General features: G+C 38.3%; 1 protein-coding gene across 6 annotated transcripts in view; it reads left to right on the top strand.

Moving 5' to 3' along the window:
• Positions 1-18,191, top strand: part of ARHGEF7 (Rho guanine nucleotide exchange factor 7) — a 128,829-nt gene that overhangs the window by 52,242 nt on the left and 58,396 nt on the right. For all 6 annotated transcript variants that reach the window (XM_064503906.1, XM_064503908.1, XM_064503916.1 and 3 more), the window contains 3 exons: positions 3,456-3,586; positions 6,116-6,317; positions 16,082-16,170. In XM_064503906.1, coding sequence (XP_064359976.1) covers positions 3,456-3,586; positions 6,116-6,317; positions 16,082-16,170 — 422 coding nt within the window. The remainder of the gene's footprint in view (positions 1-3,455; positions 3,587-6,115; positions 6,318-16,081; positions 16,171-18,191) is intronic.

The following is an 18,191-nucleotide window of genomic DNA, read 5'->3' as shown; positions in this document are numbered from 1 at the left end:
GTCAGTTGTGAATCAGTGTTGTTTGGTTTAATAGTAGTGTTGTATCTTGTTATTTTCATAGTAGCCTGGTGGATTACAATAGGGAATTTATTGTGTTTTTTCTTGTATCAGAAAATGCCCCTTAGGAGTGAGGTTTACAACCAAAATTCTTGGTTCTAATGAATTGATATGGAGTAATTCCATTGATGACGACTTTGAAGTCACTAACACCAGTTAACAACATTGCTTTTCATCTTAGCTGCAGGTGTAAATATGGACTGTTTCAGTACATCTTTAGAGTTGCTACTGTACCCTGACCATAGATGTCTTGGAGGGGAGGAGGAGTAAGGGGCAGGGAAAGTGCGGCTGTGTTTGGTCCAGACATCAATAGAGAAATATCCACATCAAAAAGCCACAGTTGCAGCTGGCATTAGAAAGGACCCTGCTTTATTCCTTTGATGGGGGGAGAGGGAGGAACCAAAAATCAAAACCACATGCAAACTGTGTTGCTGCTTCATTCCTAGTAGCAAGCAGAGCTGCATAAATCTTCCTGACTAACTGTTCTTCCCAAACAATTTTCCTCAATCGGGTGACTATGTAGAAGGCATTTCAGACTCCATCTCCCTGTCTAGTGTTGAAAGACGGCTTTCAGATCTCCGTTTGAGTCTGCAAGAATTTGAAGCATATGCAGATCTTCTGAGATGGATCTTTCCACAACTGAAGGAGTATGAATAATGAGCGCAGAGCTTGACAGAAGGCTTCTATGTATATATGCTCCACCAGACTCTTTGCGTTAAGATGGGATAGGAACAAGGTACCCGTAGCTGGTTGTAGTCAGAAAAGAGGAGAGGAACTGATATAGAGAAGTTGAGGAGGTAACTGGAGAAGAAGAATGGGTGTTATAAACCGTGGAAATATTTGGGTGGATGGAAGTGTGAAGCTTCTGTGAAAACTACCAAACCAGTATTTATCAAACATGCATGTTCCATTGTCAGTCAAGATTTCTGAATTTCTTACAGCAGAGTTGATTTTGTTACTATTTTTATTTTTTCCTGGAAATAATCCCACTAAAAAAAATCCTTTAACATGTTTGCTTTGTATTTGAAATTTTAGTGGATAAATAAGGTCTGCAAGCCTTTTAAGACTATCAAAGCTTTACACTAATTTGGAAGTATTCAGATATTAGTAAAAAATACTTGCAGTTTGTATGTCGTTTGTTTGGAATAGTCTTTGCTTCCTTTCAGCTCTGAGCCATGTTCAGTTTATAATTCAAACTCCAAGAGGTGCTCCTGTGTTGGCATATTAACTCTGCTTTTGTAAAATAGAGAATTTCAGGAATGAGGACACACTTAAACAGAATTATGTATAGTGTTTTGGAAGTTGGAACATACCATAATGAATAAACCTGATCCTATCCCTAGGGTCTAACACTGGATTTGGTGGTGTGTCTGTTCTTCCACTTGACTGCAAATAGAAAACATCTCCTTTGTAGGTAACAAACTCAGCATGGAGATGTTTGAAGTTACTGTTAATTCTTAAGTTCTGTTGGTTTCTGAAGGTTCTCTTACTATGGGCACTTTAAATTTTTGGCAGAGTTAGAATTGGCCATAAAGTTATGATCTACAAATGATGTCCACAATCTAGTCCCATTCTTCTCCCAGCAGTTTGTAAAGATGTAGTAGTGTATTCTTTCTGTAATGGGTTATAATGTGCAGCATTTATACTAACACAATAGCCTTTAAATGCTTTTAAGGAAGCAAGTTCACAAAGAGTGAGTTCTTCTATGACTTTAATGTGTAATGACATTATCCATACAAAATATGTAACTTAATAGAAATAGTTCTAATACTTGACTGGGGAGTCTATATTTTAAAACTTTTTGAAGGATAACGATTTTTGAAGGATAGCAGTGACTCAGTCAAAAAGATACACATTAACAAGATGGTCTGAAGTGGTTGAGGGGGAGTGAGAGCATCTTTATCAACATTTTTCTTCTGTGCTCTTTGTCCATCTCGAATGCTTTCCCTTCTCCTGCATCTCGGCTGCCGTTAGATGCTGTGCTGAAGTTAGAAAGTTTTCTAGTTAACATGAATTGAGTTCTCCCTTCAGATCTTATTTCATGTGGAACAGCAGATATATTCTGTTCATCAGTCTCTTTGTGGAACTAAATCTGCATATGTCATTTCTCTTTGATCAAAAATAACGAGGACTGTGTAATCATGGCTTGCTTTAGTCTGAAAGCAACTGAGTAGGAGAATGTAGTTGTGTCTGTGAACTGCTAATATAGGTGAAGTGTTGGAGGCATAGCAAACTGCTAGGAAGGAGAATACACAGAGACATAAGAAGCAGGAAAGCAGTTGGGAGACTTGCACAGTCTAGTGAAAACGTCCAAGCTTGGGACAGAAAACATTACATTGCTTTGGGGGCTCCTTGGAGCTCAGATGCTTACTAAAGGATTTCCTTGCATTTAGAAAGCAGAAGGAAAAGGAATGACGTGTTTTACTCTTGGGCAAAGGAGCAATGTTTGTGCTCTGTAACGTGTCACTCCTGTAGGGGCCTCGGAGCATTCCCCCTCCCGGGGGTTTGGCTGCTGGGGCTTGGGGTCTGATCCCAACCCCAACCTGTGGGTGACCGCCTGGCCTGGACCCATTCCCATCCCTGTGGCAGTGTCCGATGCTGGGGCTGCTCTGGCTGCCCCCAGTTCCCTGCTCCCTCGTGGGGCAGTGGGACAGGCCCTGGCCATGAGGGCCAGCCCTGCTGCCCTGGGATCTCCCGGCTCTAGAGAGCCCCCAGCCCGCACCCTGCCCTAACAACACGTAACACTGCCCTTTGGATGAACGTCTTGAATGAATGTGGTGTTTCAGAGAGAAATCAAAGAGGGGGAGAAGCTTGGGGAGGTTTATTTTTTTCAAGCAGCCAGCTTTCTTCTCTTCTTTATCCCTTCTTGCTCCCTTTCCTTCCCCCCCCACCCCCCCCAAAAAGGAAAAATAGCTTAGTTGGCAAAAAAGGGATGAGCCAGAGGAATGTTGGAAAAAAGACACAGTGGAAAGAATGTTTTAATTGAGAAGGAGATTGGAGGGAAAGGGGGGAAGAATTAAGAAACAGATGTGGCTGGCTTTGCTTCAAGAAAGTTTTATGCATTCGAATTTCTTGGCAACTAGTTAAAATGATGCTGGTTAATTACCTTTAAATAGACTGGTAGTGGGTAGGAATGGAGAAACACTATTCCAGCCCTCCTTTTCCTAAAATGCTCAGATAATTTTCCTGTCTGCATGTGGAATAAACTGCCAGTGTCTGAGGAGTTCGGACCATTCTGTTACTATTCATCTTTTTCATCTCGAGTTACTGAGCAATGACTGATACCTTGAATCTGCTTTAAGTGCATGAGTTTTACAGATATATGTAGAAATTTATATGCAGATTTCTTGAATTGATGTTTGATTTTTTTTTTTTTTTTTTTTTTCTTTCCCCTCCAGACATAGGGCTGGGAAGTGACTCTGTATGTGCTCGGCCCTCATCTCATCGGATAAAATCTTTTGATTCCCTTGGATCCCAGTCTTTGCACAGTAGAACTTCAAAACTCTTTCAGGGACAGTATCGGAGTTTGGTAAGTTCTAGAAGAACTGAAACAGGCTGAGGAATGATTTTTTTTTTCTTTTAACTAGATCTGTAAGTAAACAATAGCATAGCAGAGTAACTGTTTACTCTGTCTCTCTCTCACCTCTGTAGTTAAAGCCTATGAAGTTCTGTTTTCGCAGTTTTTCTTATGTTCTTCCAAAATACATGCAGCTTTCTATGAACTTGTGATGATTTTTCGTGTCACTTACCACTCCATCTCATACGCATGTGCTGTGTCCCTCTAGTATTCTTCTTAGTTTTCATGGCACGGAGTTGCTTTTTTAAAAGGCAAAATCTTATTTTCTCCATGGGCTGTACTGCCTCTGAGTTTAAGTGATGATGAAGGAAGGATATTCAAACCTCAGCGGAGGTGATGCTTGTAATGTTGGCAGTGTTAGTAGTTATTCCTGTTTTCTGTTTTAAAGGGTGAATCCTTCTTCAGGTAGCCTTCAGGTAACTGCGATGTATGGGCAGTTGTTTGGCAGTACAGGTGATGTGAAGGTGGAGTACCATATTGAAATTAGCTGTCTTGAAAGGTATTTTTGTCAGCTAAAATATTTGGAAAGACAGTTCAGATTCCTGCTGTAAACTTCTAATTTCATGCATGAACAAGACTATTTTGAACAGTGATGGCTGGTGTGTGGCACTTTAACCCAACCCCCTGGTTAAGCTTGCTTAGGTGTGGCTTGATGTGTTTTCTGTGGTAGCAGAGGCAGTGCAAGTTCTTGCCCCAGGCCACTCATTCCAGCTCCCACTCCACTGTTCACCACCCACTCGCCTTCGCTGATGCAACTGTTTGTGGGACTAGCTGCAAGTTGAATCACTGAAGTGATCAGAGTTTTAAGTGCTTGCGTTATTTTGATCTGTGCAGCACTGGCATAACTAAGGGGCAGGGAACTGCAAGATGGAGGAGAAGAGAGCTAGTGGCCGAGACCAGGAAATTCTTAGGTTGGCTTTGCTGCTGAAGACATGCAATTTGCAACTGTTCTCAGCAAATTTGCTACTCAGTTTCTTGTGCTGGAGAGCCACCCTGATAGAGTAAATGGGCTGTAGTTGACATCGCTGTGCAATGCTGTTGCTTATTTTGTGGCTTTTTACTGTTTATTAATGCAAACGTATTCTCCCGTTGAGCAGTCATAACAAGTGAAAGCACATGATGTATGAGTAGAGGACTAAAGCAGAGACACTTGTTTGAAACTACTGCAGTATAATTGTTAAACAGTTTGTCTTATGGTATCTTGGAGCGTTCTGCAAATTCTGAAAATTGCATTTTGTCCTCATTTCATTACAGCTGCTCAGCTACTAAAAGTCTTGCAATAAATTATAAGATGCAATACAGTTTTGTAATTGCTGCGTATTTAAGTTAAGCTGACATGTTGTATGATCCGAGTGGTATTACAGGGTACATCTTTTAATCACCTGGACTGTATAGCAAATGTGCAAGTGAAATTCTACTACGTGAAGAACTGGCTAGGATTCACTTACACAGTCATTTTCTCACTGAGTCACTTTTTCTTAGTTATACAGGTATTGATCCTTATTTGTTGTAGAGATGGACATATTTTTTTAATAATCATGTTCTCTCAATTCCAGTGTAAGAGACTGTTTTGGGGTCATTTAAAGCTGTCCAGATTTTTTAGCTTTTTTCTTTCTCCAGTGTGAGTGTTTGTCCTGACTTATAACATGCTTGAGTGATGCAAACATTCAGAATTGATGTCCAAAACCAAAATACAAAGTTTGAATATGATTATTTTGAAAGACTTTAAAAAAGTAGCTACCAGCATTCAGTTATTACAATAGAGAGAGAATCTTCCTTCATATCTATGATGGGGATGAGCATATATATAGGCAGCTTCAAGTCTGAAGATTTGCACCTTTACTAACCTTGTGGCAAGTGGTTTGTCTTTATTGAAAGTAAATTGCATAATAATGGTTTCTTAGGTTTCATAAAAGAAGACAGGATACGGGCCTTTTCCATTGGTAGGCCATTTTGATTTGCCCATTCCAATGTCGAATCTTTCAACATGACCTATTACAGAAAGTTTTAAGCTGCAAACTCTTTATTTATATCCAACATTGAAGTTTTTGACTTAAACCCAACTCTCCCTCCCCTCCCCCCCACCGCATCTGGAATGTCTTAGAAAAACTCTCTAATATAAAGCTGTTGTTCCTTTGTAGTTGCCAAAGGCAGTTTCAGTTTATACTATGTATAGAAAATAGTATTTGATTTTTGGAGAGTAAGAATTATTCTAATTTTAGCTCTTCTGGTCTCTTCTGATTTGAAGGGGCCATAATAAGATAGTATACTCGCCGGACTGATATAAATCCGTAGATGTAAATGACAGAAATACTAGAATTGGAAAATTGCGCCTTGAAAATGCTTGGAATAAAAATGTATGGGGAGTGTTGTTGGGGGGAGAGGCTGTTTCCATTTTTATGGATGCTTCTGTTTTGGTCATGGAATAATTGTTTAAGTCTCTAAAGTTATCCTTTTGTTGTTTGTATTCTCACTTACTAGGACATGACAGATAACAGCAACCATCAGTTGGTGGTGAGAGCAAAATTTAATTTTCAACAGACAAATGAAGATGAACTTTCTTTTTCAAAAGGAGATATTATTCATGTTACAAGAGTGGAAGAAGGAGGCTGGTGGGAAGGAACTCTAAATGGCAAAACAGGGTGGTTTCCAAGTAACTACGTACGAGAAATAAAATCAAATGGTGAGTTTTGAAGGAGAGCATATTTGTACAACTCTTTGCTTTGGGTAGAGGTGGATAGTTGGTTGATTCATTAAAAGTTATAATGTTGGGTTTTTTTGTTTGTTTTGTTTTTCTTTCTTTTCTTTTCTTTTTTTTTAGTTAGTGTGATTGTATTTACTGAGCTTCATTCATAGAAATCATTAATGCTTAGGAAGTGATACTCCCCCATCCAAGCTGCCTATGTAGAGTTCTCTAGTAGTTTTGAGTTAATGCTGTACATACAGAACACTCTTGCCTGCCTGTCTGTCTGACTCAAGCTGGGCGGCTTTGACTGAATTCCTAGAATGCTAGATTTCATCTCTGATGCTGACATACTCTGATTTGGTGTTTGGGTTTAAATAGTGAGAGATTTCCTGCAGGTTTCTAAATATGCCTGTTATTTAGAAGCAAACAAAAGCAACTCCTAGAGGAAAAATCCTCAACCCTACTAAAGTATATTCAAAATCAGACGAGAGATGTTTTTTGGAAGATGATGTATTTGTAACTTTCTTTTTCTTTATTGTTTACACATCCTCCACTTTTCTGTACAAATTTTAATCTTATATCAATGTTATTCCAAAAATCATATAATGAAAATGCCTTCTTGAAATGTCATCTTCATAACTAAATACTGGAACTAGTGTTGCTTTTTACTCTGCCAGAACCTTGACAAGGGCGACATGATCTATTTCTTGTCTCTTCCTGGTCCCTGCTTGCTTTCAGAGATTGAGAATAAACCTTTGTTCTTCTAACTACCTGAGGAAGCTCTGAGAGGCTTTGCCACTGGTCCCTTTGTCATAGCTCCACTCCAGACATACAGCCACACAGATACGTGGTTGTTACCTAAAGTTTTGGGAGTAAACCCCATTTTTAAAATTGTCCTTTTTCCCCTGGTTGTGTCATCTTGTTTTCTTCCTTGATTTTTCTATCTACAGTCACTGTATGCTGAATGCATAGGTCTTACATCTGTAACTTTGGTGTCATTTTCAATTAGGCCCTCTTAGACATAGTTGAGAACTAAAGACTTAGTTTTAATGTTCTTCAGATACCTCTCAGATAAGGCTTATCCTGAAAAAAAAGATTCCCAAAGCAGTGGTTTAGAATGCTTTTTCTTGTCTGTAGTGCTGCAGCAATCTGTCTCAGCCATGCTGAATGTCCTGTTCCCTCATTTAAAATGCTTTTGCAGAGCTCTCATTCTGATTTAATCAGTTTTGATCTTCTCTGACTCTTCATACTGGACCCTGGGTCCAGCACTGTGGCTCCCAAGTGGAAGTAGCCTTAAAAAGTGAACATATGAGAGCCAAACATTGCTAGCAGCTGAAAATTAAGGTTGTTTTTTTAGAATACAAAATGAACTTGGATGAAGTGTCTCTCCCAAACAGGAAAGCCAAGAAGCTCTGAGGCTACCACGAAATGCAATTTGATTCTTGCCAGTCCTTCCTTTATGTCAGATTTCTGGGCTGAGGTGAACTGCTTGCGGTTCCTGGCTTAACTTTCCCTTCTCACCATTAGAAGAGTTTTCTGCTGAGCATTTCTTTTCCCTTCGCACTATAGGTATGTTCCCTGCGGTCTTGGTCCCTCTGGCTTTTGTGAGACTTACTGCATTCTTGAGCTCTCTCATGTGCTCACTTGCTTCTATAGAAGACAGTTTGTGTCCCCTCTGTCCCCTTTCTCAGGCAGTTCAGAGTTCATTGTTTTATTTTCTGTGCACTTACAAGCTACTATAGAAAGAAAATGACTGGTCTGCAGTGCTCTAGCTTTCTCTGTTCTCCTCCTTCTTTTGCATTGTTTTTGAAACTTTACTTCTCCTCCATGGTTTCAAGCATGGGTGTAGTTATTTCTCTTAGTACCTGCTCTGTTGATTTGGCCATACTTCATTTATCAAAATACTAATTTTAACCTGCCTTTATGCCTTTGTAGGGGTGTGTTTCAACTGTCTGTAATTGACCATAGATGGGGGAGAGGAGGTGTGATGGAAGGAAGCATTACATACTGTGAACTTCTTAGTATCATCTGTTAATAGCTTTTCTTCCTTATGGAATTACGGATCAGCTTTTTCCTATGATTTATGTATATTCTGGAACATTTTTTTGCTACTGCCATTATGCCCTTGCTAGTTGTATTTCATCTGGTGACCTGACTTTTTTTAATAACTTCTGCTTCATTTTGTGTGTCTGAGGTCTCTGAAGTATTTGTGATTATTTTTTTTGACCAAATTAATTTACATTTGCATTTCCTATTCTTCATTTGTCATGCCCCTAATTTTTTTTAGAAGGAAATGTCATTCTTCTGAGCCTTTTTCTCCTAGATTGTCCCTTGTGGGATCTTTTCTGTCAATATTTTAAGTTTACTGAAGTCTTCTCACTTGAAGTTCGTTGTTCTCATTTTGCTGCTGTTTCTCTTTCTTTTCTTGAGATTGGACAGTTCCATCTTTTTTTGGTCGTTTACATTTCTCTTCTCAACTGATCTCTGCTTTGTGGTTATTGCTGGAGGTGCTAGAGAGAGAGGGCTTTTCTAGCATCCTCCTGCTTCTGTATCCTAACGTACTAACATTGTGTTTTGAGGCTGGACTGTCTTTGTTCTACTGTTCCTGTTGAAAAAGCAATGTAACATGTCGTCCCACTTACCACGAAGTGGCTCTGATGGTTCTTACAAGAAGTTTTGTCCAGGTAATCTTTATGGGTTGACAGTCTGTGTTGGACTACTGTCCCCTTGCTCCTTTTTGTGAGACTGGTTGGTGTTTTTTGAGCAGCAATCTTCCCCCTTCCGTTTTTCTTGACTTCCTGGCAGATATATCTCTCTTGTTTAAGATTTTGCTACTTTAGAAATGTTTTAAGTGTATTCATATTCATGCTTTGACTAAGTGATTAAAACACCAAAGTGCTTCGATCCCCATACCCACAGTGTACTTCAAAATGAGTTAGAAGAACTTACTCTCTTGCAGGCTCAGATTAAAAGTCTGTTTACCCCTTAGTGTTCTAATGAATCTATTTAAAAAAAAAAACAGTGTAGGATTGTTGCAGTACTTGCCCTCGATAAAGATTAACTCTTTATAACCAGAGTGTTCATCCTGGACATCTAATCCGTTTCCAAGAGTCTCAGTAAAATGTTCTGGCATTGACAACATTACTCTAACTATACTTCTTCCCTCAAATGTGGCTGAAAGTACTGTAACTACTTCTAATTAGAAATTCTGTGCAGGGAATGTTGTGTGTTATCATTTCTGATGATATGTTATTTCAATAGCCTCTGGGAACTGCTGGGTTTCATTAAATAAATCTCTTCAATGTGTTGTAACCTGACTTTGGGAAACTGGATAACAGAAGAAAGGAAAGTCATTTGTTATGCATGTGTGTTCTGTTTTAATTCTCACAAAATTCATAGTTGTTAGATGTTTAGATAAATGGATTTTTGTTCTAAATTAAAATATTAAAATGTACTCTTAGTATCGGATAATGGTATGTTTGTAATCTTAACTTGTGCAGTTGCCCTGTAGTGGATAGAAAGCCAAGGAGAGAAAGAAAGCCAGGAAGAGAAGGCAAAAAATATCAAATAATCTGAAACTAAGATACAGTAGTTGTTTTTCCTGACAGGTAGTTCAGAATACTGGCTATATGAAGAAGTTGTCATGAAGGAAACAAATGCCATGGGATCTGCTCTGATTCACACTGCTTTCTTACAGATTATAGAAGGAAAGTGAACTGTATTGTGCATTCCCTGCTTGTGCAATAAGCCTATGATCAGTTAGCACAGAGTACCTAAAACATTGCAAAGCTGTACCCTTGTTTGCTATATAGTAGCTTGTTTGTTTAGCTATAGAATAGAATGATTAGTGTTAGCACAGAATAGTAATATGTGTATGGTGCATATTATAAATGGTTGTGGAAAAGCTAAAATGGGATTATTGAGCAAAATGCTGCATTTAATTTTCTTTTTCTTAAGTTGGACAATGACTGTAAATTTTAGGAAAAGAAATTTGTTCAGTTGAGGTGAGAAGTGATTTTTATTCTGTTTTTGGGTGTTATTTTTTGGAAGGGGACAAAAGGGATCTGTTTGAAATTAGGTACTTCTGATAAACTTCTTTTTTCTATTTATAAATTTAAAGTAGCTTCTTTATAAGGTAAGCACATACCTGAAAGGATGAAAAAGATGGTCCATTTCTCTTTCTCACTCCTGCATGCATGTTTTCAATTCCTTCTTTGAATCCTGTAACAACATCTTGCCTTTTTTTAATGTTCTTTGATTGCTAGTCAGGAAGTACTTTGAGAGGGTGTTGTGTGTGGGTTTGGTGGTTTGTTTTTTGTTTTTTGTTTTTTTTTATCCTGCTGTACTGTTGCATGTGACAGAGGGTAGAAGATTTATACTGTATAAGTTTATTAGATATTTGACAGTATGGCCTATTGATTTTTTTTCCTTTAAGGACCTTGGAATATGAAAGTATAGGAATGTGGAGATGGAGTCTTATACTGCTGGTTTGATCTTGCATGGTAAAGAGATTTGGAGACTTAGTTTTGAGAATTACTTTGTGATGAAAAGAATGGCACTTGGCAAGCATGAGAGGTACTTGCCAAACTACTGTTGTTTGTTAATCATATTTAAAAAAAAATCACAGGTCACTTGCTAGTTAAGTTTTTTTTGAAGTGTAATCCATGGCATGACTATGCAAAAATTAATTAAGCTTTGAAAATGGCATTTGATACATCACAAGCTTTTTTTTCCAATCCTTCTCAGAATTTAATGTGTTATTACTGTCTAGCCTCTCTTCTGTTCTGCGGGCTGGGTAGTTCTGTTAGTATAAGGCCCAGTAAAACTTGAAATGTTAATGGTGCTTCTGGTTGGATGCAAAAATGGCAAAATTTGATGGTACAGAAAAAGGCAGTGTATAGTAGGAGAATAAAGAGTATCTGCTATTCCTAACCCTTGGTGCATCAGGGAAAGACAAATAGACTTAGAAAAACTAGTATTACTACCCCCCCCCCCCCCCCAACTCATGCACACCTGGAGGGATATTTTGTATTCTGTCAAGTGGTGTTCTGTAGGCATAAATCAAATTGGAGTTTGGGACAAGTGAATGCTAACAGAGAAGAAGTGCTGGTCATGTCCATATTACTCAGTGGAGCACCTTGTAGTGATGCCTGAGCTAGCTTGAGAACTGGGAACAAATACAACAAACGTAAGCGTGTCGTTATGGTGTTGGCTTGAACTGATTAGCCTTGAGAGAAAGAGCATGCTTGTAGCACATAACTAACAGGGCCACATCACTTTTGGCAGCTGAGTTGGCATCTCTCCTCCAGTACTGTAGGATGAAATAGTCAAGGTCAGATCTTGGTCAGACTTCTTTAGTTGCCTTCAGATTAGTTGCCATTCTCGCATTCTCTCCTCTCTCTCTTCTTTCATGTCTTTAGCTTATGTCATGTTCATTTTCAGGCACCGGTCTACTTCATGCTACCCTACAAAGCACTCCTTCAGAACATGCTTTCTTAAAGCATTTCAACCACAGCTGCCGCAAGAAGAACGCGGTCTAGTAATGACAGGAAGATATCGTGATGTTCATGATGGAGCTCTTTTCAGAGTAGTGTGAAGTAGATTGGTGCATGAAAATAACATAAGCTAAAGAAATGAAAGAAGAGAGAGAGGAGAGAATGTGAAAATGGCAACTAATTTGAAGGCAACTAGAAGAAGTACTTCCATGTTAATGAAAATAAAATAGAACATTAGGAAGAATTGGGTAAGTTGTCCTTTTACAGTTTCTTGGAAAGTTACATGTTTGTAAGGGAAGAGATAACTTTTAATTAACTTTATTTTAGGTAGTTGGTGACATCTTGTATACTACTTAGGGACAGGTTACAGAAGCAGCTGTTCTAAATTGCTGTCCTGTACACGGAGATTGTACCGAGTATGTAGTAATTTAGAATAGTTTAGAATAATTTAGAATTTACAAGAATAATTTAGGAAGCCTGTGCTAGCCTCTGTCTGGGACCAGAGATGATTGATTAATTGAGTTCTACCTCATTAATCATTAGCAGAGTAAAAACTTCAAAATATTAGGATGCAATGGAATGTAATGCTTTGACTGGAAATAGTGGGTACTTACCTTTTTGTGTCAGTCATCTGTTAGATAAAGTTTCTTTCAGTACTTGGAACAGATGCTTGTTTGCTTTGGATGTGATCATATGCCATGTATGTTTGCACTGAGTTTTCAGTGTGAATGAAACAGATTCCCACTAGGATTGAGAGAAAAGTAGGAAGAAGGGAAGAAGCTTCTGTATGGGAAAACCTGGTATCCAGCTCAGGCCACTCTCTAGCAAAGTTACAGCTTTCTAGGCTTTGGAGAATTGTGTTGGAATAGGCAAGATTCTAGGGTTTTGCTAATTTTTCTGAAACCTGTGGACTCATGGCTGTAGACCTTTGTATTTTCCCAGTACACTAGATAGGCCTCTGCTTGAAATGTTTAATGATTTATGCAGTATGTTTGTAAAAGTTCTCTAATGTCCTCTTATGATGGATGATAAATAAGTAATGCTTATGTTTGTTCATGCTAAGAAAGTGATTTCTTATGTGCAAGCTGGAGATTTCCTTCCATGTAACGCACTGTGTAATAAGTGAATTGCAACAGGACTGTTCCTTATTCCTCCTTATGAAGCAAGGCAGTGCTTGGAGGCAGAATACCAGACATGATAGACAGCTGGACTGATTTGCTGTGTCTAATTCTGCATTTTTCTACAATAGAAACAGCCTTTGTGTTTTAAAAGCTGAATGTTGATTATGGCTGTTTAGGCAAAATGATTCTAATGTGTAAATTTTGTGTGTGTATCTTGTTTTAAATCTGAATTTGATCCTGTGTATATGATGGATAACTGATTCACCTGAACAGCCGGTAATACAAATGATTCTCTATATATTCCAGCAAAAATCTAATATCTTCATCAGCTTAGGAAAAATAAAGTTAAGGGAAGAGGTGCATTTTTACATTCTTTAAAATGATAAAGTAGCTGTAAGAAGAGCCAGTGTTCTTTGACCAGCCAGTTTTCTCCAGATTAACAAGGTCAGACATCTGTATAGAATTCAGGGACAAGTATATACCTTTTTCCTTAGGTAATTCAGTTTGTTTGGTTTCTCCTCCCATGTCTCTGGCACGTGATTAATATCTCTTTATGTATTTCATGAAGTTGAAAGTTGCTGTAAAGTGTAGGGATAAGTCAAGAGCTCTGACAAAGAATGAAAGCAAAATACCAAGTTCATTTAAGCTTTGCATCATTTTCATCCTACAGGACAATGAAACAAGTTCTAATTGTCCCATTAAAGAGTAGCATTATAGCTGTAAATACAACATGAATTTAGGCATTTCTTCAGCAGTGTGTTTAATGCCAAATCTCCTTGTGTTTGTAGTTTTGTTACAAGGGAAGGGAAGGAGTCCCATCGTGTGGGATTATTTGGCTGTATAACAGAGCGTGTATGTACTGCAAGGCTGGTGACTGAGCATCAGTGCTCTTGACTGACTGTAACTGCCTGAGTTAATGTTTTCTGTGCTGCATGTCAGCTTATAGCTGATTTCTGAGGGAACAAAAAACCTTAAGCAAAATGATTTAACTGTGCTCTCTGAACATGGTAAGGAGAAATGTTTTTGCCCATGTTTGGCAGTTTTAAGCCCACATTTTTTTTTTAGAATAGCTTCTTTGAGGAGAGTTTGAGCAATACAGGGAAAATCTCCTTAAGGTAAAAAGAGCATGAGTGCTCTTGAACACTAAACTTTTCCGAACAGACTTCTAGCTAAAACTTTTCCGAACAGACTTCTAGCTAAAACTTTTCCGAACAGACTTCTAGCTAAAACTTTTCCGAACAGACTTCTAGCTAAAACTTTTCCGAACAGACTTCTAGCTAAAACTTTTCCGAACAGACTTCTAGCTAAAACTTTTCCGAACAGACTTCTAGCTAAAACTTTTCCGAACAGACTTCTAGCTAAAACTTTTCCGAACAGACTTCTAGCTAAAACTTTTCCGAACAGACTTCTAGCTAAAACTTTTCCGAACAGACTTCTAGCTAAAACTTTTCCGAACAGACTTCTAGCTAAAACTTTTCCGAACAGACTTCTAGCTAAAACTTTTCCGAACAGACTTCTAGCTAAAACTTTTCCGAACAGACTTCTAGCTAAAACTTTTCCGAACAGACTTCTAGCTAAAACTTTTCCGAACAGACTTCTAGCTAAAACTTTGTCCAGCCAGCATATCCTGCACTCCTGGCAGCCAAGGGAAAAAGGTGGCCCACACCTGCAGTCTGCTGGGCTGAGACTGCAACAGGCAGAGTGTGGCATCAAATGAAGTAGCCTCAAGAGCACACTACATTACTTTATGTCCAATAGAGATTGGTAGCATGTTGGATACCTTGTGGTGGTGTCCTTCTGGTCAGCTTCATTAACCGAGGGGATTTCCCGTAGCTGGCCATTCACTTGGCTAACTGGGCTTCTAGCGGAGAGGCCGTACTCTATCTTAGACTTGCATCACTTATTCTTAATGGTCTGAAGTGCCAGGTAAACTAGAGTTAACTTATTCATAAATATTTATTAAAATTTAATTGAAACAGAGGAGTTTGCTTTTAAAATAAGGGTAGAACTCTCAATGGGTGTGTTTCTGATGCTGCTGTTTTTTGTATTGGATGACCTGCTATTTTATTGTTTAGGTACTCAAGTGCTTGGCGTATTAGACAAGCCTGGTGGTGTGTGTGTGTGTGTGGAGTTTTGTTTTTTTTTCTTTTCTTTAGCATAATGTCCTGATACTACAGTCTCACTTGGTTGTGCGTTGTCAAGCATGAGAGGTCAGAAAGATGCTGTAAATCTTGCCTTCTGTTTCTCCAGCATGCAGTTTGATGCTTCTGAGTGCCCCTCTGCTCCTCCTCCTCCTCCCCCTTCCATGGTTGAATTAGAGGCATGGTAGAGGTGGGAGGAGGCTTGGGGAGTGTGTTTTTGGTGCCTCCGTGTTCTGGGTGTCAGCACTCAATAGCTCCTCGAGTGGTTCAGTGCTGCAGCCTCTCTGGCTGTTGTTCAATCTTGTAGACATACGTCGTCCTTTAAGGAAGACCATGTATAGCTGAGGGATAGATACACTATGGCATTGTATTTCCTAAGGGTTGCATTTATTGTTTGGATGGACACTGTACATAAATTGTTCTCAACTGTGTAAAAATTTTTAGATTTCCTTAACAATAAAGAGTAATTTGCTTTTAAAGATATTTTTTCTAAGATAGCATTTGGTAAGTCATTTTACTACTTGTATAGTTTTTTGATTCTGTTTCAAGAAGACTAAGTGTAACGTCCCACCTCTGGTACTTCTACCCTTGGGCAGTTGCTTTTACTGGCTTCACTAAGTTTATAACAGAAGTTATTGTCTACTTTTGTTTAAAAGTGCATGTAGTGTTTGGAAATGCTCTAATTTTTAATTGCAGTCTGTGATGAAGTTTTTGCTCTTAAAAATAATTTTGGAAAAACTAATTTTATTGGCTGACTTTTTGGTTCCAGTAAAGCTAATGGGATTTTTTCTGTTGCCTTCACTGAGGCCAGGATTTTACTCATTATGAACATATGAACCATTTTGATTTTTTTTACCAGTACTTTCAAGCACAGATGTGTACATTTCCCAGTGAAATGTAATTTCACTGTAGCTTGTTACAAACATTTTAAAGCAGTCTGTTTGACCTCTAGTGTTGAGCTATGAAATTGCATCCCATTGACATAAAAATATCTTACATTTCAGAAAAACCGGTCTCCCCCAAATCAGGTACATTGAAGAGTCCTCCTAAAGGCTTTGATACGTCTGCAATTAGCAAAAGCTATTACAATGTGGTGAGTGATTCTTTTTCCTCTATGTGAGCTATTATATACGGTAGAACCTCATTTATCTATGTGCTCTTACCTGTACAAAAAAATTGGCAGCCTTTCCAGAGCCTTAGTGCCAAAACTGGATAGGGGCTTTAGTGAATTCTCATATTAACAAGATCATTATTAGATTTACAAAATTTCACATGTGGCTTCTCAAGTATGATGCAAAATTACAGTCTAAAGTAAGTGAATAATACGTATTTCTGTAATATATTCTGCTCACTTACATGCTTGGCTAGTTGTTAATTTCTCTTTTCTCCACCCAAATATGCAATTAGTCTTTCCCAATCACTATGCATTAATGAAATTCTTCTGTGTTAAAATGATTAAGAATAATTTGTCCTTTTTGTTGAACAAGACACTGAACATTCTGAATTTTCCTTCTTTGTATTCAGGCTTGTGAATCAATTCAGTCATCAACTTCTGGAACGTCTCCCTTTATACTGATGGATTGAGTTCAGGACAAAGTAGTATAGCCAGAATGAGCCTCTAATATATCCCAAGGATTTCTTTGGCCTTATACTCAGTTCTTTAGTAGATAGATTTAAGAAACACATCAAACTCTAAACCCATTGTAACTGTTTTGAGACTTTTATTTACTTGCAGTAGATGCACTGCAAAGCAAAAAGCATCTTACTGTTTTTGTTAACCACTGCTCCCTACTGGTGTAAAAATGAAACACAGGGCTGCTTTCCTTTGCCGCAGCTGTCATTACGTTTTTCTTCTTATTTGTCAGTTCTTAGCAAGGATCATAAAGCAGAGTCTTATGCTTTCATCTTTTGTGGGTGTGGTGTGAATAACATGAGGCACCTGGAGGAGTGCAGCAGTTTTGCAGAGTCCTGGGATTGAAAGCAGTGTAGTTGCCTCCTGCTTTTCCCTCCTCACTTTTGTGGTGCCTCTGTCAATAGCCCTGATGCCATGGTGCATGAAGGGCTGCAATTCTTTCGATGTTATATCCCACACCTGCTAGCCACGATGAAAAATACCTCTGCAGGCGCACATTCCCTCATGTTGCAGGGACTCGTGCTCTTATGGTATTATATCCAAGAACAAACGATCTGCTTGCTTTCCTTTTTATTTTTCTCTCCGTTTGAAATTGCTGAGGTCTGTAGTTCCAAGTGTGGCTTTTCTTTATTAGACATTTTTATCCTTGCTGACTCTTTGATTTGGAAAATCAGTATAAAAGAGTCATTGCAACTAAGTAGGTACGCGTCAGTTGATGAAAACCAGAGTGTCGAACTGGAAAATTGTGTTGATGCTTGTTTTTGCTTAAAAAAAAAAAAAAACTGCATTTTTACCTACAAGTAAACTGAAGTAAATGAAGTGAAGAAAGGATTTATTTTCTGTTTTTACTTAAAATTAAGTGTAATATACAGCTGTGTCGAAATTCTAATTAAAATAAATTGGCAGCTCCCCGGAACATCAGTCCTTTAGGTTTAAAGAAAAAAAGAAACAGTGGTAAATACAAAACTCGGATACAATCTTATCATATTATGGTTTCTGTGACAGGTCTTTAACATTAGAAAAATGCAAGTGGCAGCTATTTAATTTGGGCTCAACTACAACTACAGTTTAACTGTGTCAGTAATCAATTGAATATTTTAGCTTCATGTTTCATGTTGTAAGAGTAATTCAGAGCAGTTTTGAGGGTGGCAATGTACTTCAGTGAAAATGGTAGAAAATAGATGTTTGAATTTGCCTAAAACCATAATTAAGGAGAAAAAAATTAAAAAAGCCATGCAATTTTGATATCATATCTCCATTTGTTTCTCTTTTTTTTTTTTTTTTTTATACCATACCCTGGATACTCTGTTGTAGTCATCATGGATTACTGTATACTTTAGGAAACATCCAGCAGTACCTGGCTTTTAAAGTTATTTGTTCAAAAAACCCCCCGAACCCCCCCCCCCCCCCCCCAAACCCCAGTGAAATTAGTGGCGATCATCACACCTACTTTTGGGTATCAGGTTATTTCATCATTCTGC

Source organism: Dromaius novaehollandiae, chromosome 1 (genome assembly GCF_036370855.1).
Source record: "Dromaius novaehollandiae isolate bDroNov1 chromosome 1, bDroNov1.hap1, whole genome shotgun sequence".
In the NCBI taxonomy this organism is placed as follows: domain Eukaryota; kingdom Metazoa; phylum Chordata; class Aves; order Casuariiformes; family Dromaiidae; genus Dromaius; species Dromaius novaehollandiae.
This window is presented reverse-complemented; position numbering and strand designations above follow the sequence as displayed.